This window comes from Canis lupus, chromosome 7, assembly GCF_048164855.1.
Source record: "Canis lupus baileyi chromosome 7, mCanLup2.hap1, whole genome shotgun sequence".
Lineage (NCBI taxonomy): Eukaryota > Metazoa > Chordata > Mammalia > Carnivora > Canidae > Canis > Canis lupus.
Genome location: NC_132844.1, coordinates 56,830,186 through 56,850,950, shown reverse-complemented (window position 1 = coordinate 56,850,950; position 20,765 = coordinate 56,830,186). Strand labels below are relative to the sequence as shown.

The 20,765-nt window shown below is 41.1% G+C and overlaps 1 protein-coding gene and 1 long non-coding RNA gene across 4 annotated transcripts in view; one reads left to right on the top strand and one right to left on the bottom strand.

Annotated features, from left to right (window-relative positions):
• The window catches only part of LOC140636910 (putative adhesion G protein-coupled receptor F2P), a 37,606-nt gene that overhangs the window by 12,764 nt on the left and 4,077 nt on the right, over positions 1-20,765 (top strand). The window contains exons 2-9 of one of the 3 annotated variants that reach the window (XM_072832733.1): positions 2,062-2,162; positions 6,457-6,499; positions 7,465-7,616; positions 9,718-9,951; positions 10,865-12,226; positions 15,277-15,318; positions 18,662-18,721; positions 20,292-20,368. In XM_072832733.1, the coding sequence (XP_072688834.1) occupies positions 2,091-2,162; positions 6,457-6,499; positions 7,465-7,616; positions 9,718-9,951; positions 10,865-12,226; positions 15,277-15,318; positions 18,662-18,721; positions 20,292-20,339 (2,013 nt within the window). In that variant the 5' untranslated portion in view covers positions 2,062-2,090 and the 3' untranslated portion in view covers positions 20,340-20,368. Of the gene's footprint in view, positions 1-1,817; positions 2,163-6,456; positions 6,500-7,464; positions 7,617-9,717; positions 9,952-10,864; positions 12,227-15,276; positions 15,319-18,661; positions 18,722-20,291; positions 20,369-20,765 lie in introns of those variants that run through there. The other 2 variants (XM_072832734.1, XM_072832735.1) reach the window with 2 other exon arrangements.
• LOC140636911 (uncharacterized) lies at positions 123-2,009 on the bottom strand. Its single transcript, XR_012034160.1, has 3 exons — positions 1,854-2,009; positions 1,233-1,269; positions 123-205 (listed from the first exon to the last, which is right to left on the bottom strand). It is a non-coding gene; the product is annotated as an uncharacterized lncRNA (long non-coding RNA).

The following is a 20,765-nucleotide window of genomic DNA, read 5'->3' as shown; positions in this document are numbered from 1 at the left end:
GGAAGAAAATTGATTTTATTTAAGTCCACTGAAAGAACAGTTTTATGAGCAAAATACCAAAAAAGCCAACTTTAGGAAATGTTTATTCTAGTTAAAAGAATCAAGAGAAAGCCTGAAATGTACCTCAAGTTCCACTGTGGTTGAAACTTGTGCACAGATAGCATTCCAGAGTTGTGATCTCCAGTTCTTCTATGACAAGCTAATCCTGGAGGGCAAAGAAGTTGCTAGAAAATTCTGGGCTCCAAAATTTTAATTGCAGCATAACTCCCAAAAAAGTCTGTACTATGAAGTCTGTGAAGGTCATTACCCCATAAATGAGCACATTGTGCTGATTTTGCCATGCATAAAAACAATTTTAGTAATAATCAAATGCATTTTGATAAAATTAGAACAACTATGTTTAAAAATTAAAACAAAAGGACAATAAAATAAGGACTATTTTTCAAAACAACATCTTAAAAATTTTAAGCAAACAGTAGATCTCATATTGATCTGTCTACTCATTCAACTTCTTCTCAGCCCCCCTTAAAAAATCTGTTTGAGTGTCTGGGCAAAGCAGTGCTAACTGTTTGAAAGTTTGTTGTCTTCTATAATTCCTTCAATCCTTAAGTAGTTTTAGTTAAAGAGAAAACATTCTCTATGATGATGAATTTAACGTAAAATTAATGTAATTCAGGAAAACATGGACTCATGCTCAGATTTTATGAAAATTATATCAACAAATTCATCAGTGGCTTTAATTTCTTTCTAATTTTGATGATTCTACCCAAAACAATAACTGCATTGATGATGATTATGGTAAGTCACTTTGATGATTTTTATACTACATTTTTATCCATTTGAAAGAACTTAAGTTGGAAAAAAGTATGCCGACATGACTGAAATTATATGTCCATCTGGGTTCAAATACATTGGAAGGTGATGAGCAACAAGATAGTCCTTGTGTTTAAAGAACTACGGACCTTCAGAAAACCCTATAACAGCAGGCTGAAACAGACAATGTAAAATACTTTAAAAAATCATTGATTTCAGTGGAATTTAGTGAGGTAAGTATTTCAACACAGGAAACACAGTAAAAAAGACATTAAAAAGACATTAAAAAAGACATTTTGCTTAGTCTTTAAAATAATGGTTGTTTGCTGTAGAATAATGCATGATTGGGGAGAAAGGCTATTCCTTTTTGGCTAAAAACGGTCAAAGAGCAAATATCGACCATTGCAAAAACTTCTAACCTTTGTTGATGACACTAAGTCCTCTGAACACTTCCACCTAAAAGCAAAGAAACATCAAATATTTTTCAAAGAGGTTTTTACTCAAAATGAAAAGTATTAAAATGATTAAAATTTAACATTAAAAAATTTCAACTTACATTAGTTGTCTACAGAGCCTGGGTCTGATACAAATCATCAGCCCTTCCCGACCACCTCCCCCCTTCTCTCCTTTTTTCTTTTTCAATGAGTATATCATGGGCCCACCACGTGTCCAGTACTATTTTAGGTACCAAGGAATCATTTTAGTTTTGACATCAATTTTGGCAGAAATAACAATAGCAGGGCTTGTCTAAGACCAGTTTTGAAGTTTGCTACCTACCTATGAAAATACAACTTCAGAGTTAGGTCAGAGTGAGGATGATATGCCAAGCCTAGCTTACTCTCCTTCAAAAGATATTTCTGGGCTGAGTTTGCACATAGGAACCCCAACTCACCTTCTTCCATAGCCACCCACACATTTCTCAGAGCTGCCTAGCCCAGGGAGTGAACCATCATTCTAGTTCCCTGAACATAGGTTATTATTCATTACAGCCCAGCAGGCAGCTTCCTTTGGAGGGATTCCCACAGGAGGTATCACATTACCTGTGCTTCCTGGTGCCAGCTGTTGTTCACACCTGCAGCCTCCCCGTGAAGTCAATGGGAGGCCACAGGGATGCCATGTCTGGGTCAGAGAAGTCTGAGTTGACAGCATGAAGGACAGAACCCAGACTTACAGGTTGACTGGGTCTGCAGTGAGAAACTTTGAAAGCTTCATATGGGAGACACTTTGCTTTTTCATTTATTTTTATAGAAGCAAGAAAGGCAGCTGTGTGGAAGACGATGACTCATATGCTTTTGCTATACTGCTTCGTGTTTCTTTTGCCCACAGAGTCCTGCAGGACATTATGCCAGGTAAGAAAAAGGGAGGTGGGAGGACCAAATGATGGGAAAGCAAATGGAAATAAAAATCCATCTGTTAGGCAGCTCTTAGCTATCTGTGCTCAAGCGTAGGGGGAAGACAGTGGTCCAGCCAAAAGAAATTGCAACTACAGGTATCCCAAACCCATTTTAGCTAATAGCCTCAAACTGTTTTCCTTTTGACTTTTTCTATAAATTCCTGAGATGCAGTGAGGCTCAAGTGATTTAAGGTTGATAATTTTTTTCCCCATATCCTTTAATGGTGAAGATTTTCATTGCTCACAACCAGCCGTGTGCTACTTCCATTTAGGCACTTGAAAATGTGGGAGTGGTGAGGGGTGTCAAAATGACTGGGAGATACTTAATGGCATTTAGTGGGCAGGACCTAGGAATGATCTGGCTCAATCAAGCATTGTCCCACCCAAAATGACATCTCTTTGAGAATCCTGATAGTGAACACAATGGATGGTCTGGAAGGAGAAATATGCCCCTCAGATAGTCAATGATTAATCAAGGTTTAACTGGTATGAAGTTTATAGCAATGTAGGATTTGTAAGTTTTGTGGGGGCAGCGAGCCCTATGGCTCCCCTTAGAATCTTTCCCTCACATCCTGAATCATTTTAATGCCCTTAACAGTTACTTACTTAAATAAGGTTCAGTATTCCAGGGAATAGTGTATTATTATTGGACTACAAGATCTGGAAGAGAGCTTTGAGATCAATTGGTGAAGAGCCATCTCTTACTTTATAGATAGGAAAACTGAGGTTCATGTTGTGGAATGTGGTTTTCTTGAGGTTACACACCCATCCAGCTGCAGGACCAAGGCAGGACCCATTTCTTCAGATTCTGTTTCTTGTTCTTTCCATTGTATTATGGAAGTTCTTAGCAAAAGCCTCCTCAGTGAAGGATGACTTTGGAAATTCTTTGTAGGAGTTTCCAAATGATATTTACTTTACCTTTTAAGTAGTGTGCCACTGGCTGGGAATGTTCTCCATGACTCCCCTTCTCCTCAGCACTGAGCTGGTGCCTAGCATCTGGGATAGGCTAAAGACTCCTTCAGAAAGACTTCTTCCAGAGGCATCTTATCCCACAGCTTGGTTCTCCTTCCCCTCTTCATTTCCTCATTCATAGTTTCCAACAAGACAGAACTTGGAGAGTAGATAGAGCCTGGGAGGTTGGTTTTGTTTTCTTAGCTATTGGGGACTGCCTTATGAATATTCTACCCTTTTATTCTCAATTTACAAGTTGCTGGATGCTGAGCTTCTGGGTGCTACTCCTCTTCTGACCTCCCTTCTCACCCTGGCAGCTTTTCAGGTTTAGTAGATTACAGGTTTCCAAAGTATCTTTTTCGTAGTATTTGGGTGAGGATTATAGATATCTGAAGCTAAAGTGGCCCATATCAGATGCCTCTCTAGAACTGAAATGATGAGGAGGAGTTGTATATAGATGTGCTTTGGCAAATTAACTGGGAAGAAATGAATCCTGTCCTTTACTTAAGAAGGCAGTTTCCAGAATTCCTTGCAAAAGTGCACCATGGGCTTCTGCCCACATATCTGATTAATATAATGTGACTTCATGGGATTCTGTTTAATGGGCCAAGGGTAACCCAGAGTTGTTCACTTTGAAGTGCTTTATTATAGTGTATTGGAAAGCATGGCCCTCTTAAGATGAGTTTAATGCATCACTTCCCTACACCCTGCATACTCCTCTGCCTTCTCCACTTGCATGTGGGCTGGCTTGGTGGAAAAGACTATGTCAAAGGATTAAGAAAAGCTGAGTTCTAGTCCCAGCTGTAAGAAGAGGGACCTAAGAAGGGAGTCCTGCATAGCTTCAGATAAGTCACCTTGTCTATCAAAGACCTGCCTTCCTTACCTGTAAAATAAGATCTTTCAAAATTCGAAAGAATGCCATTTTATTATTCTTGTTGGGTCAAAAGCCTTTAAGTCTTCCAAGTATATAATAAGGCTTGGATCTCTAGACTGTGAAACAAGAAGTCATCTTACATCATTGCTTTGAAGGCTCATTGCCTTCAAATACATCATTGTATTTCATGAAGGCTCAGGGATACCTACTTCCTCTTGGACAGAACCTAAATGCTCAATTCAGATCCTCCATAAATTCTCATTGGTAGATAAAATGGAAGATTTGGGCTTGTTTCTTGATAACACAGAAAGAAACGTGAAGGAGAAAGGGACATGAATTCCATGTTCTGAATTTCTAGTTCCTTCCTAGTGGTTTAGATATTGGAATGCAAGTTGGAGAATTGGACCATGGCTCTTCCCAGCCACCAGAGTATGAACTTTTGGTACAAAAACAGAAAGTTTCAATCCCTTTCTTTTTCATTCTCTACACACACACACACACACACACACACACACACACACATACATACATGCACATGTCAGTATTATATGCATACATGCTAATATGTACATATACACACATATGTATAAGACACGGAACTAGCTTTTGAGGTTGCATACACAACCCGTGATTTAAAAAAACATACAATTTAACTGAGAAGATAATATGCACATATAAAAATGGTTAGATAGAAATAGCAGGTAGGTGAGTATTTGCAAAGCATTAAGGAGTGGTATGGTGATATAAATAATAAATCCTATAGGAGCCAGACAGAGAAGGATGCATCATTTACAATTGGATCAGGAAAGACTTCCTGGAAGGGGCAGACTTGGGCTTTGTATGTAATAGATATTCACTGAGTACATGTTCAAAGAGAAATGATGGGAACTAAATCTTAAATACCATTTACAATACCGCAGGCCCCAATCTAAGCATTTTCTATAGGATGATCTCATTTATTTTTCTTTAAAGTGCTCTGAGATATCACACAATTATAATACTATCACTCTTGCCCTACTTTATGGATGAGGAAACTAAAGCCCGGAGAGATGAACTTTTCCAGGTTCTCAAGTGGTGGTATTGGGATTTGAACCCAGGTGGTCTGTTCCCAGGGTACACCCCTTGACACAATGTGATACTGCCTCTCAGTGAAGGGTCCAGTCTGATATGAATGGGTGGGATGGAGAGGTATTTTAATCAGGAGAGGTGGGACATGTTCATGATAGGGGGAAGCCAGGTAAGCAGGGAGTTCCCTTAAAAAAAAAAGGAGTAGAAAATTGCAAATCCAAAATTAAGGGAAAAGTGAATGTCTACTTAAATTGAGGAAAGTAGTTACAATAAATTTCAAATTTTACAACAAATTTAGACATGCTGAAGTGGTTTACATTCAGCAAGTATTTAGCATTATTCAATAATAAATCCTGTAAAATCACAATATTTTTATTAATAAACTACCCACATCTTTTTCTCTATGTTTTTAGCTGTGTACTTGCATTTATAACATTTTTTTTCTATAGAGAAAATAGAAAGTTTGTTCAGTTTTTCCTCTAGCTTTGCTGATCAAATTTGTTCTTTTATTATTGCCAGATTAGAAAAGTATCTTTCGGCTTCTCATTTCATTTTTAGAATGTAAATATGTAAGACTGTTGTCAACTTTGGGATGGCATCTTTCATATATGCCATATGGAAGTTTCTTTCATATATGAACTGCAAGGTAGCCAAAACACTTGGAATTTTCTCGTTCTGTGACTAATTGTAAATACTATTTTTTTCAAATTGTAAATACTCTAAAAGGAATGCCGCTTATGTGTTGATGTCCTCATTGTAATGTGGAAATGACTGCAGATTACATAAGTATATCCTATTAAATTCAAACTAGATGTATCCCTAACTCAACTTACACTTGTCCAGATTCCATAAATAGCTACAGCCTCTCTAGTGCTATCTATCCAAAATGAGGGAGAGTGTGAAGGAAGGAAAGGTGGAGTGGCAAATAACAGTGATATGAACAGAAGGTGGTTAAACTATTTTGCCTTTGAAAATTTAATAAAATATATGATCATGTCAACACATTGCTATCTCTCAGTGTGTTGAATGGGGTCCAGACATGCAAGGGATTCCAAAGCTTAACCTTCATTAACTTCCACGTAAGTCCACCTCTGCTCATGGTGTATCTCTTGGACAGAATTTTGGGCCTTCTTCCTGGAGAGGAAGGAGGGCTCCTGCTGAGTCTCAGTGGGAAAGAAAGCCATCCAGACTGATGACAAAATGGGGCCGTGGGGACGTACTTCACAGTCTCAGCTTTTGGTGGTGTCCTGGCATCAGAGCTGATTCAGACGTAGCCATTAGTCTGTGACTAAAGTGGATCATTGGGCAGGCATACCAACAATTAATTTTCAGGTTGATTTTGATTTTCCCTTTCTAGGTTGCCAACAAAAGCAAGGAGAAGATGCCTGCCAGGCCACATGGTACGTTGGCAGTGGTTAGTAATTAAATGGAAGTTTTTGTTTATTTATTGTAATAGAGAGCCGTGCTCAGCCCTCTGTTTATGGCATGGCAGATGGGACACCTTGATGGTTCACATTTGGACTCTTTCGTTTTCTCATATTAAATTGTGCCTTTGACCCCTGCTCCCCTCTCCTCCCAGCACCCTCTGCTCCATCCTAGCCTGAGAGTTCTTTGCCATAAACTCTTTTGACTGAGCCAGCATAGGCTGGAGCAGGGGCTAGAGCAGGTCTGTGAGAACTCATTGATGATGGACTCATCATGAAGTTCCAGAGCTGGGACCTTCCTGAGAACCTCGGGTGCAGTGGCTTCCCTACTGTGTTCTGGGGAGCTGGAGGAGTTCAAGGGAGGTGTGGGGCGTGAGAGACATCGTGGACTAGATGTGGGCTCTTCCGTGTCATTTCAACTGGGGAAGCTCCACTTTACCTGATTCATATGTTTGAGTTCTGGATAAGATTTTGTTGGAAACAAGAGGTGTTTTTCACTGGAATATATGATGATCACTGATCTATTTCAATCTTCCTCCACTTTGCAAAGAAAATACATTTGATGTCCACTGGGTTTATGTACTCTCATTGTGCTAATGTCTTGGTGATTGGCATATGTAGCACTGAGTCGTGACCTTTCCATTTGATGTCAATACTTTTTTTTTTTTTAATTTATGTTGTTTTTGTACTGGGAAATATATTTTTTAAAGATTTTATTATTTACTTGAGAGAGAGAGAGAGAGAGAGTGAGAGAGTGTATGCAAGAGCATGAGCAGGGGAGAGGGGGAGAGGGAGAGGGAGAAGTACACTCCCTGCTGAGCAGGGAGCCTGATTTGGGGCTCAGTCCCAGGACCCTGAGATCATGACCCAAGCTGAAGGCAGATGCTTAACTGACTGAGCCACCCAGGTGCCACTGATACTGATACTTTTTATTTCTCCAGGTGTATGTGATGGTACCTGTGTGGCCAATTCCCACTGCAGTCAACCTTGCCCTCCAGACACTCAGGGAAATATGGGATTTTTTTGCAGTCAAAAGAAATGGCACAAGATCACTGAAACCTGCCGGACTCTTAATGCCTTCAACATCTTTGAGGTAATATCCTTTCTCTGACATCCAGAGCAGAGTCCCAAATTAGCAGCACATAGCATGGTCAATAAGAGAGAGGGAGAGCACGGGGTAGGTTAGTGCGTTTGTACGAGAATACATAAACACCTACTCATTTCCTCTCTCTGTACAAGAATGGAAGTCCTAACTTTGGGCATCTAAAAGTTTGTTGCCCTGTTTTCCCACACACTTCATGACACCAAAGAATGTGATCCTCAGGTCAGAGGTAGAAGAGCTGTCTAGAATGATTATGGTTTACTTCTCCATCTTAGCTCTTTAATACAACCCTAAGAAGTTTTAGATGGGCAGAATTCAGGCTCTACCTCAGACCTGTTGAATCTGAAGCTGCATGTTATCAAGATCCTCAGGTGATTTCTGTGCTCGGTAAAGCATGAGAAGCAAGCTGACCTAAAGGGAAGGACTTCATCATCAAACAAATGAATGTATTTCCATATATACTTAAGTCATTACACATTTTTAAATCAAATTTTGATAAAATCAAGTCAAATATTATTTCTTCTCCTTTTGTTTCTTTTATTCCTCTTCTAGTAGGAGCTTCACCTTGCTGAAGTTCAGCCTCTGATGAACTTCAGGGCAGTCAATGCTTTAGTATCTCTTCGGGGCAGTCAATGCTTTAGTATCTCTTTGGTCCTAGGGAACATCCTCATTTGGTGGTTTGGAGGGTGGCCAGAGGGAGTGCCAGTGGATGCTATACTTGAAGTCTTTGACCAGACTTCAAAAGGCTGCCCACTCCAGGGTGTCTGTCACTGGGTCCACCTCTACTTTGAGGAATCTGGGCACATATACACAAGGAGACCCACGTACCCTATGTTTTAATATCTAAATGGTTTAAATCAAGCTTATGGACTGCTAAGTAAAATGTGTTCTGCTGGTCTCCCATCAGATTATGTCCTGTACCTCAAGGGTGGTGGAAAGCCAAAGTCACATGTTTATAATCCTGAAAACCAGTGTCCCTTTGCCACCTCTCAGGCCTAGTGGTGAGCACACTGGTGGCAGGGCCCATCCTTGGTAGCACAGACTTAGGGAAGAGGCCCAGGGAGGCCCCAGAAGTGGGCTTGGGGTTGCTAAGCCAGGAATTTAAGTGTCTAGCTGTAGGGACATGATCTCTGAGTACGCATACTCCCTAGGCCCACAGTTTCTTCCTTTTGTGAAGGGGTAGGTTAGAGGAGGCCAGAGAGGGGTCCTCTAAAGTAAAGGTTGGCAATTTTCTTTCTGTGAAAGGTCAGATGGTTGGTATTTTAGGCCCTAGGGGTCATAGGGTCTCTATTGGGAGTATTCAACTCTGCCGTTGTGGCATGAAAGCAGCCAAAGACAATACTTAAATAATGAGCAGACTGGGTCCCAATAAAACATTAATAAAGATAGGGGGCACCTGGGTGGCACAGCAGTTGAGTGTCTGCCTTTGGCTCAGGTCGTGGTCCCAGGGTCCTGGGATCCAGTCCCACATAGGACTGCTTGCAGGGAGCCTGCTTCTCCTTCTGACCTATGTCTCTGTCTCTTTCTCTGTGTCCCTCATGAATAAAGAAAATCTTTAAAAAAAAAAAATAGGCAGCCAGTCGGGCCATGTTTGCTGCCCCTGCTCTGAAGTGTGGGATCCAGAAGGTGGATCTGTGGGAGATACTGTTCATCACTGTTTTCACATATTCTTTTGTGTTGGTGTCAGTTGATTCATCCAAATCTAGTTCAGAAGTTCTATTTTTAAAGCATGCTTAGTAAAAATAAGCTTAAATGACATTAGAGATTTATCGGTGTGCACAGGGCATAGATACAGTGTGTATAATCAGAAGGGGTCTGAATGCTATGCTAAAGATAATGTTAGCTCTCTGGAGGGAGGGGGTTAGGAGCAGGGAGCTGGCAGGTTGGAACTTTGGTATTCGGTTCATACACCTCTGTATTGGGCAAGTTATTCCATAGCAAATGTGACTATGAAAATGTAAAATTGGAAAACATTATGCAATGCACAATCGTGTGATAAGACTATCCTAAATTGTATTAAAGGTTGTTTTTTTTTTTTTAATCTTCAGGACAAAAGTCACATAATAAAAACTTTCCTTTTGCCATTTCTTAGACAAATTTATATTCAGCTCAACCATTCGAAGGAAATACAAAAATCAGTGAGTATGCCAGAATGTCTGAGACTATCACAGACATGTTGATGCAAAAGTGTCCAAAGGATTTGTCCTGTGTGCTCAGGAACATTCAGCAGTCTCCCCGGATCCCAGGAAACATTGCTGTCATCGTGCAGCTCTTACACAATATATCCACGGTGCTACTGACGGGTGTTGATGAGGCAAAGATGCAGGTGAGTGGCCTCGACTTGGTAGAATGATATTTTGGTGGAAAGGAATGCAGGTTAGCTAGAGTTATCTGTGGGCCTTTTGGGGTCTGAGGACCACCTCTTTCCCATCTGTATCTGTAATGCCTGGCATAGCAAATGCTGCATAGACGTTCACCACAGAATAAACAAAGGAATGGAAAAAGGGAGTGCAACCAGTAGAGACACTGCTTATTGAGTACTGGGTCCGACAACAGAGTAAGCTTTTCCAAATGTGAACTTTGGCTACTGAAAACCTCTAAGAACCATTGTGGTTCCTGCAGAGAGAGACTTTCCCTACTTTTTCTTGTGAGTCAGAACAGGCTGCTAACATGGAAAATAATCGAATGCAAAGAAAACACCCATACGTGTCTGCTGCAAACGTGTGGAGTGGAACTGGATTCACTTCTTTTATTTTTGATCTTTGAGGCAGAGGATAAAAAGGAGGTTCAGCCTCTGGTGTCAATTTTCGATTGGCTATGTTCCTGACCAGGGTCCTGCACACGGTTGGGATTTAATAGATGTTAATTGCATGATGGGTACTCTTGGCAGGGTTGGTGGGTTGCTGGCTTCCCCAAGGTGTGAAGAGGAACCCATGATGTCAGTGAGCACGGGGAAGGCTGCCCACTTGCCTGCCTCATAGGGAGACACTGCATACACGACACATTGCTCTATTCCCCCACCCAAACTTTGGTGGCATGCCAGTACCCTGGGGATCTCATTACGATGCTGATTTTGATTTACTAGGTCTGGGGTGGGCCCTGAGATTCCAAATTTCTCACAAGTTCCCAGGGGATGCTTATGCTGTTGGCTGGAGGACCCCACTTTATAAAAGTGAACTTTGACCATCCTGGCAGATTTGCAGAGTGGCACGGAACTAACGCCGGTTCTTTGTTGGCAGAGTTACAGTGTCATGGCCAACCACATTCTTAACAGCAAAAGCATCTCAAACTGGACCTTCATCCCTGACAGAAACAGCAGCTGTGTTCTGCTACATTCCATCAATTCCTTTGCAAGAAAGCTCTTTATAAATAAATATCTCATTGACATATCAGATGTCTTCATTCACACTCTGGGCACCACCATATCCCGAGACAACACTGGGAAGAATTTCTCTTTTGCAATGAGGATTAATGACACGAGCAATGCGATCACTGGGCAGGTGCTGATCAGTAGAGACGAACTTCGCAAGGTGCCTGCTCCTTCTCAGGCCATCAGCATCGCATTTCCAACTCTCGGGGCCATCCTAGAAGCCAGTCTTTTGGAAAACGTCACCGTGAATGGGCTTGTCTTGTCTGTCATTTTGCCCAAGGAACTTAAAAGAATCTCACTGATTTTTGAAAAGATCAGCAAGTCGGAGGAGAGGAGGACACAGTGTGTTGGCTGGCACTCCCTGGAGAGCAGATGGGACCAGCAGGCCTGTCAAATAATTCAAGAAAACTCCCAGCAAGCTGTTTGCAAATGTAGGCCAAGCAAGTTGTTTACCTCCTTCTCCATTCTTATGTCACCCCACATCTTGGAGAGCCCGATCCTGATTTATATAACGTACACAGGCCTAGGCATTTCCATCTGCAGCTTGATCCTTTGCTTGTCCATTGAAGCCTTGGTCTGGAGCCAAGTAACGAAGACAGAGATCTCATACTTACGCCACGTGTGCATCGTCAACATCGCAGCCACCTTGCTGATTGCTGATGTGTGGTTCATTGTGGCTTCCTTTCTCAGCGGTCCGGTGACACACCATGATGGATGCGTGGCAGCAACATTCTTTGTTCATTTTTTTTACCTCTCTGTGTTTTTCTGGATGCTTGCCAAGGCACTCCTTATCCTCTATGGAATCCTGATTGTTTTCCATACGGTGCCCAAATCAGTACTGGTGGCAGCTCTCTTTTCGGTTGGCTACGGGGCCCCTCTGCTCATTGCTGTTGTCACGGTTGCTGCCACGGAGCCCAGAAAGGGCTACCTACGGCCTGAGGCCTGCTGGCTTAACTGGGACATGACCAAGGCCCTTCTGGCCTTTGTGATCCCAGCCCTGGCCATTGTGGTCGTAAACTTGATCACGGTCACACTGGTGATCGTCAAGACCCAGCGAGCCGCCGTCGGCAGCTCCATGTTCCAGGAGGTGAGAGCCGTTGTGAGAATCAGTAAGAATATCGCCATCCTCACACCGATGCTGGGACTGACCTGGGCATTCGGGATAGCCACAGTCATTGACGGCAGCAACCTGGCCATCCACATTACCTTCTCCGTGCTCAATGCATTCCAGGTAAGTCTAGATGCCACTGCCCCGGTCCTAAGGGAGAGAATTCAGGAAGAAGGTTTGTCATCAGGAGCTTTTGCAATCATATTTCTTCATAAAAGACAATAGATTTGGAAGAGCCTATTGAGTCAGGAAATAAGCTTTATCTCCCACGTCCTCACCCCCACCCCAGAAAGGCCTGGTTCAAATCTTGACTCTCTCATTTACTAATGTGTAATATTCTCTTGGGATATTGACTTAACTTTTCTGAGCCACATTTATCTCACTTATAAAATGGGTATAATACTGCCTACCTTATAGGGGTGTTAGGAAAATGAAATAAAACCCTGAATGGGAAAGCACCAAGTACAAAAATGACCTAAAGATCATAAATAGCACAACAGTAATGCCGAGCTGCTACAGTTTAGAAATTAAACATCACCACTTCCCCCAAAACTAGGTACCTAACTGGAGGTCTTAAAATGTGCACATTTATTGTATTTCTTTCCATTTAGAATTTTTAGTTCCCATTGGAAACCATCTTATTTTAATGAGGCAGGTCATACAGAGTGATATTGAAGATAGTTTCCCTTCTCTCACATCTATGAATTAAGCAATGTTCACAGTTTCATATGTTTCCTTGCAAAAATTTTTTAAGCTCAACTGCAAATATATTTTCATAGAACATAGGGGTTAAAAAATACATTATTATGCACCTTACTTCTTCACTTAAAAATATGTGGTAGTAAAGCATATATTTTAGAATTGGGGAGAACACCTTGAGATTTATCTGCTCAAGTTGTACTGTATCTACTGAAAGAAATGCTCCCAGTGAATTTTTATTAATCAGATACTAAATCCTTGTCTAATAAGTCATCCAAATTTTCTGAATGATATTTTGTGTAACTTTTCCCAACGTGGGATCAATGAAAGGTGATCCTAGTGGAATATTTCCTTGTTACATATTTAGGACTATACAAATGCAGGTTGCATAATAAAGCCATTAAACACACACTATATATAGCACAGGGACACACACAAATAAATACAGACCCACCACATTTACTGAGCATTTTGTGTCAAGCATTATGCCAAATGTCGCAGATATGAATATACTTAGTTTAGCCTCCAGAAATCGAAAACCTTATCAGGAGAGAAATTCCTCTTCATCCCTTAGCCAGAGGAATGTGTTTTTTGGAGGAGACAGGCTCAAATTATGGTTCCTAGATATTTTAAAATTTTAATTCCTTGGTAAAATTCATGGAGTTTCTGATTTAAAATGTATTCCTAGTACCAAAACCAGGCCTGGATGTATTTGTCCCAAGCATCTTTATCCAAATGATGCTTTGTAACCTAATGGACCATGCCATCAATGACATTTTCTTCATAGACATAGTGGCAGATTTCAATAGTTATCTTGTAGGCCAAGAGGATCAAATAAAAGAGCAATCTGATTGAAGCTCTCCAAGCTTTGGAGGGCTTGCTGGACTGGCTGAATGGATAGGTATATCTAGTATGTTTGGGGGAATGGATGAACTTCATGGCCAGCACCAGTCCCTGTGAAGTCCTCCACGACTCAGCTAAGCTTTTTTACAAATAGAAGTAGCAGTGGGTTTGGAATTGCTCCTGCTGAGGACCGCCTGGTTGCAACATCTTTCTGGTATCATTTATGTTAAACCCATGTGTTTTAATAGGTCTCTGCCTGGGTAAGGGTTCACATTCGATTATGAAATCAAAGCAGCTTAACAAAGTGATGCCTTGTTAATCAGAGGTCATTATCTCGTTTCTCTTCTCAGCTCAGCCAGGACCTGAGTAACCCTGCCTACAGGAGGAACTGACTAATGAATATAGGTCTCTGTCACATTTTGAAAGTTGAATCTCTGAGTTTCTTTTTCCTTGCCTGAAAGATGGGGCAAATCCTTTACCTTACTTCTTTCAGGGTGGTTTTGTGCCAACTCAAACAGACTATACTATAGAGGAACAGCTTCCTTCTGACTTTAATGGGGTCTATCTTTCATCTTTGTATGGATGGTAAGGGATCTGAGGGCTAAGTAAGTCCCTCCATGTCATCATATTTGGAGCGTCAGTTTCTGAGCAGATGTTATGTGCTTGGAAGCTCAATCCATCTTGGGTCTTAGTCTTCTGAGGGCCCATGTACTCGATTTTTCTTTGTAAGTTTTGTAACATTCTTTGGTTGTGGATGGGGGAAGGAGGTTGAAAATATCAATAGAAGCTGAACATAGCCACTTTTGCTTTTTTTTCCTGTGGAAGTTTTTTTCATTTTAGCTTGTCACAAGGCTGCTGTCCATGGCCTAATACCTCCTCTGACTCTTGCTCAGACTATTATATTCTGGTGAGATATACATTCTGGTGAGCTCCTGATAAATGCAAAACACTTTTATTTTGCCAAATTTATCTATCTATCTATTTATTTATTTTTAAAGATTTTATTTATTTATTCATGAGAGACACAGAAAGAGAGAGGCAGAGACATAGGCAGAGGGAGAAGCAGGCTCCATACAGGGAGCCCGATGGGGGACTTGATCCCGGAACTCCAGGATCATGCCTGGAGCTGAAGGCAGATGCTCAACCACTGAGCCACCCAGGTGTCCCATATTTTGCCAAATTTAAAAAGAAAGTCCCATAATTTTCTGGTATGAATCATAAACCTTGGTCTGTTTGATTTACTGAGCACATAGAAGATGCTCAATGAATATTCTATGTACCTGCTCAATGAATATTCATTGAATAGATGAATCTAGGAGTTGTGACCTTAAGAGAGTAAAAGATTGGGCAGCCCCGGTGGCTCAGTGGTTTAGTGCCGCCTTCAGCCCAAGGCGGGATCCAGGATTGAGTCCCACGTCGGGCTCCCTGCATGGAGCCTGCTTCTCCCTCTGCCTGTGTCTCTGCCATTCTCTCTATGTTCTCATGAATAAATAAATAAAAATCTTAAAAAAAAGAGAGAATGAAAGATTTAATAAATTGTTTTTATTTTAGGGTTTTGTTTTGTTTTTACCAGAATAGGAACTAATGAGTACTCGTATTTAAAATGTCTCTTCTTCCCTCTTCTTTCTCAGGGCTTCTTCATCTTGGTGTTTGGAACAATCCTGGATCCAAAGGTATCGTAAATTCTTCCTCTTTTTCTTTTTTCTTTTTTTTTTTTCACTATCAGTATTTAGCCCTGAAATCCTCACTTGTAAAGACTACTTATTGAGCATCTTCAACCTCAGTCTGTGCAGACACTTGCACAGGGCATCACTCTTCTTTAGGATGCAAATAATATCTACCATCTTGCAAACTCCTACGGAGCTAAGCATTTTATGTAGATTAGCTTTAATCCTTAAGACAATCTTGGGTATTCTTATTTTCAGTTTTGTGGATGTGGAAACTGAGACTTAGAGTGATTAAACTTACCCATGAGCTCTATAGAAACCCACTTGAACAAGGTAAAGCAGAAAGAGGATTTATTAAATCTTACAATATCATCTTTGGGAAGGTCTCTCTGGCTTGGAGGCTTGAGGCTACATACCAGGAACAATTCCCAATCCATAGCACAGAACTAGACACCAGTGCTTGTCACCACTTTCCTGGGCACAGATAACACAGCTCACCAGGCCAAGGTCAAGCAGCAGATGCTGGGCTAGACCTGTTGCTCCTGTTGTCTTGGAGGTCACCTCTGCCCTGCCTGTTGGGGCCTGCTGGCTCTTGCTTCTTTGCACTGTCATGTCTGATTGGTTGAGTCCAGGTCACATGGCTGCATGCTAGCTGCAAGAGAGACTGGGACAGTGAGTTCTACCATAAAGAGCAGTAGACTCAGGGGGGTGAATTTTCCAAATACAGAGGAGTGTGTATAGGTGGTAAGTGGTGAAAACAGATAAAAACTAAACAAATGAATAAAATATCCAATGTTTACTCAGGCTTCCAAGATTACCCTCTTTCCTTTGTATGACATTGCCTCCTAGAATGGGCAAAGCAAACAACTCTCTCAAATGTAGACACAAACACCTTCACTGCAAGGTTGATTTTTGATTAATTAATTGACTAATTAATTAACTAATTGACTATCAATGCTATTCTATTATTAATTAATTAGTTAATTAATAGCTGAATTTTGTGAAAGAGGCATTCCACTCTGGTCCTTTCATTTTGTTATGAGCATACCATGTTGACCTAATAAAAATTATTTGCAGGTGGCAGAGTATTAGTGTTTCAGTCCTATGTACTACCTGTGCATTACGGGGAGAGTCTCAGGGACCCAGACAGCCCAAATGGAATGCAGAGATAATGATGACTTTCCTGCCTCTTCTACTAGAGCATGGTAAAGAACAAATGTGATTTTGCAAGTGAAAAAACACAGAAAGCACTTAAGGTAGTACACAATTGTGTACCATATGATTTTTTTTATTATTAATCATAATACCACAGCTAGTATTTATTGTCAAAGTATCATCAGCAGCACTATTGCTTACTAACTTACTGGGTGTCATGAGATGTGCAAAGACCTCTAAGACATAGAACTTTCTACCAAGATCAAGACCTCTTACATTTAAAATTATAAAAAGGTCAAGACTTAAAGATGTCACAGGACCATACATGATTCATTGACATAAAGTTGCAGATACCAGTAATCTTCACATTTTTAGGGTCAGTAAAAAGCAGTGAGCATATGTCCCCAGATGTGTTTATTATAAATTTACAAAGTATGTATTTTGCATGTTGTGAAACTTAAAATTTAAGAAGGAAGAGATAAAAAAAAAAGAAACAAATGTAAATAGAAGCTCTAGGCTGTCTTCTCATAAACCCATGGATTCTTGAGTGCAAGTGCCCAAACCCCAGGGAGTACTCCTTACCTCTGGAGCCTGTATGTGACAAAAAATATGGCATTTTCTGAGAAGGGTGAAGTCACTCTGAGCTGGAGGAGTTTGGTACCTGTTAAGTCAAACTACAAGTCCTTGGAAGGTGAATAACATTTTATCAAGTAAAAGGGAAGAAGGAATAGAAATAAGAAGATAGTGCCTGCATTCAGCAGGAGAGATTTAGGGGAATATGACAGGTTGGTCTGGAGTCTGGGGACATGAACTCAAGTCTGGGTTCTTCTCAGTAGACAGCTGACTTTGGCTGTCACTTCATCTCCTAATCTTAATGTCCTCAGTTGTAAAATGGAAATAATAGTACCTCTTTTACAGGATTCTTTTTTTTTTAATTTTTAAAAAGATTTTATTTATTTATTCATGAGAGACACAGAGAGAGAGGCAGAGACACAGGCAGAAGGAGAAGCAGGCTCCATGCAGGGAGCCCGATGTGGGACTCAATCCTGGGACCAGGATCACACCCTGAGCCAAAGGCAGACGCTCAACCGCTGAGCCACCCAGGCGTCCCAACACGATTCTTTTTTGAATAAAATGAGATAATAGGCATGAAAAGTGATTTAACATGTTTTGTAAAAAAATATAAACATAAAATAAAATATAATTTAAGAAACAAAATGTATTTGATAAATAAATTACTTAATATATAAATATGCCACATCAACATTATATCATGTTAATTTATATTATTATACAATATATCATATATTAATAACATATTATTAATACACAAACATGTTATATTCGTATTATGTGAATTTACATTATTATATATTACATTATATATTATTATATAATACATTAATATTATATTATATTACATTATACTATTAATATACAATATATAATCAAATATATGATACATTATTTAATATGTATTAAATATATTAACATTTCATATTTATATTTACATTATGCCTATTTAATATATATTTAAAAATAAAATATACTTATTATTCTTATTTTCTTTATTCTATGGGCTTTTGCTATGTTGCATAAAATTCTCTTATTTTTGAACTATGGGTTGGCTTTTAGAAAGGGCTTTTTTTTTTTTTAAGATTTTATTTATTTATGAGACAGAGTGAGAGCGTGAGCACCTGTGGGGGGAGAAAGAGAAGCAGACTCCCCACTCAGCAGGGAGCCCAATATGGGGCTTGATCTGAGGATCCTAGGATCATGACCTGAGCCCAAGGCTGACGCTTAAGGGACTGAACCACCCAGGTGCCTCTAGAAAGAGGGGTTTAAATAGCAGACAAGCTATGGGAAATGTTCAACTATTCATTGTGCTCCTGAAACCTACCCCCAAAGTGAAATCAAAGATTCCTCAGACTTGTGGCAAACTTGGCAAAAGGTGAGCCTCAGGGGTCACCTTTAAGACCTCAGAAAATGAGTCTCCTGCGGCAGCCTCATTTTTCTTGTGTCTCCCCCTCCCCCACCTTTTCTCAAGGCCCTCCTCCAAGTTACTGATCCCACCACATCCCACCACCAGAACCAGGCTGGTAACATATTCCCTCACGAGTGTTCGCCAGGCCTGAGCACCTGCGTTGACTCCTCATCATCTTTTAATTCTTAATTCCTTTTGTTCTCTATCCAGATAAGAGAAGCTTTAAAGGGTCGAGTAACTTCTGCAAAATGGATCTCCAGAATATCTGAGGTAAAGCCTCCATATTCATTATTGCGGGATGTGGTGTGTTGCCCAAATGATCACCTTAACACTCAGTGGCGTGGGTGTTTCAGAAGTGCCAAGTTAGCCCCTCTCTGAACTGTTGAGATTCTTTCTGGAGTAGTGGGACCACATCTAAAGAGATGAAAGCAGATTTATATGCATGCAGAAGGGAGTGGCCCGGTGGGAGCATGGCTGGGGGTTGCTGGAGGGGCAAACCTCAACCCAGGTAGCAGGAAAGCATGAGAAATGAGAGAAGAGAAAAAACCAGCTTCCTGTGACAGCCTGCTGGTTCTTTACAACTCCAGTCGGCTAAACCATGTCTGAAGTATAGAAATCCAGGGAAAAAATTCAGATACTACACAGAGAACTTCCTGGTAGCTTGGTTTTCCAGATGGGCTGGCCACCTTGGTTACTGGAGATGCAAAGGAGGGCTCAGCACCTGCTGAGCAGTGTGACTGAGAAGACTCAATGATCTAATGGCACACACGCCCTTTCCTTGACCTTCCCTTCCACAGTGTAGAAACCGTGTATTGTTGTGCCAAGGTTGACTCCTCAGCTGTTCTGAGAGAAACACTGGAAAATGTTTGAAATGGCAGCAACCTGGGGCAGGGGGCAGGGGGGGGTGTCAGGACTGGCCCAGGGGACATTCCCAATCATAAGAAAAGAGGCAATCTAGAGTTTCCCATGCTGACATTAGATGGGATCCATACCCACTGTGGGGCTGGCACCCCATGGCCCCAAGTAGCAGCTCTGCCCCCCCCATATCCCTTGCTTTTCTCATCTCTCCCCTTTGATTTCTTTAACCCTCCTTTTACATTCCCTCCTTTCTCTTCTCTTAATTTTTCTATCTCTTTTGGTGTCATTCCTACCCTAACTTGGTCCTTGGTCTTCAAACCTGGGGGATGGTGGACCCCTCCGTATCCTTTTCAGCTGAAATTTTCAAAAGCGAAGTTTTATTGGGAATAAACATCAGTAATTATTTAAAGCAGTGGGGGGATCCCTGGGTGGCGCAGTGGTTTGGCGCCTGCCTTTGGCCCAGGGCGCGATCCTGGAGACCCGGGATCGAATCCCACATCGGGCTCCCAGTGCATGGAGCCTGCTTCTCCCTCTGCCTATGCCTCTGCCTCTCTCTCTCTCTCTCTCTGTGACTATCATAAATAATAAATGAAAAAAAAAATAAAGCAGTGGGTCTCCACCTTAGCCAAACATTGGAATTAATTAGGAAGCTTCAAAAAATTTTTGCCTGAGTCCTACTCCTGGAGAGTCTAATTGGATTGCCTGAGGTGTGTCTGGGAATTTACACGCTCCCCAGGTGGTTCTAATGTGGTTGATGCTGAGACCCTCTCCTGCTCACCTTCCTGAAGGACCTAGCATCGTGCATATTTGCCTCTAACCAGCCTTCCTGGTTGTTGTCAGTGGTGCTAATATAAAGGAAGGGTTGGATAAAAGGATAAAATAAATTGCCGTATGTCACCATTCTCTATATGCTTTGAATAATTGTGATAATTGAAAAAGGACCAATAATGATTAAGCGCAATTATGTCTTTGTTGTCAACAGAACCTTTCTACTGATTTCTCTTGTCAGCCCACTAAAGGGCCAAGCTAACAACCCTGGCTATACCCCTACCTTGGGAGGTGAGTGGGAAGGAAGGGGGTTCTCAAATGCATGCTGTATATATGATACTTCTTTTTAAAACATCACAATGTGAGTCATGGTAATTAAGAATGATTTCTTTCGGGACGCCTGGGTGGCTCAGTGGTTGAGTGTCTGCCTTTGGCTCAGGGAGTGATCCTGGGGTTCCGAGATTGTGTCCCGCATCAGGCTTCCTATAGGGAGCCTGCTTCTCCCTCTGCCTGTGTCTCTGCCTCTCTCTGTGTCTCTCATGAATAAATAAATAAAATCTTAAAAAAAAGGAATGATTTCTTTCTTAATTGAAAGGCTTCTAATATGATCCATTCTCTTCTTGGTATGGTTGATGTTCACACTTCTAATTGTTGCACAACTGAAATTTTTGTTGTTGCTGTAGAACAA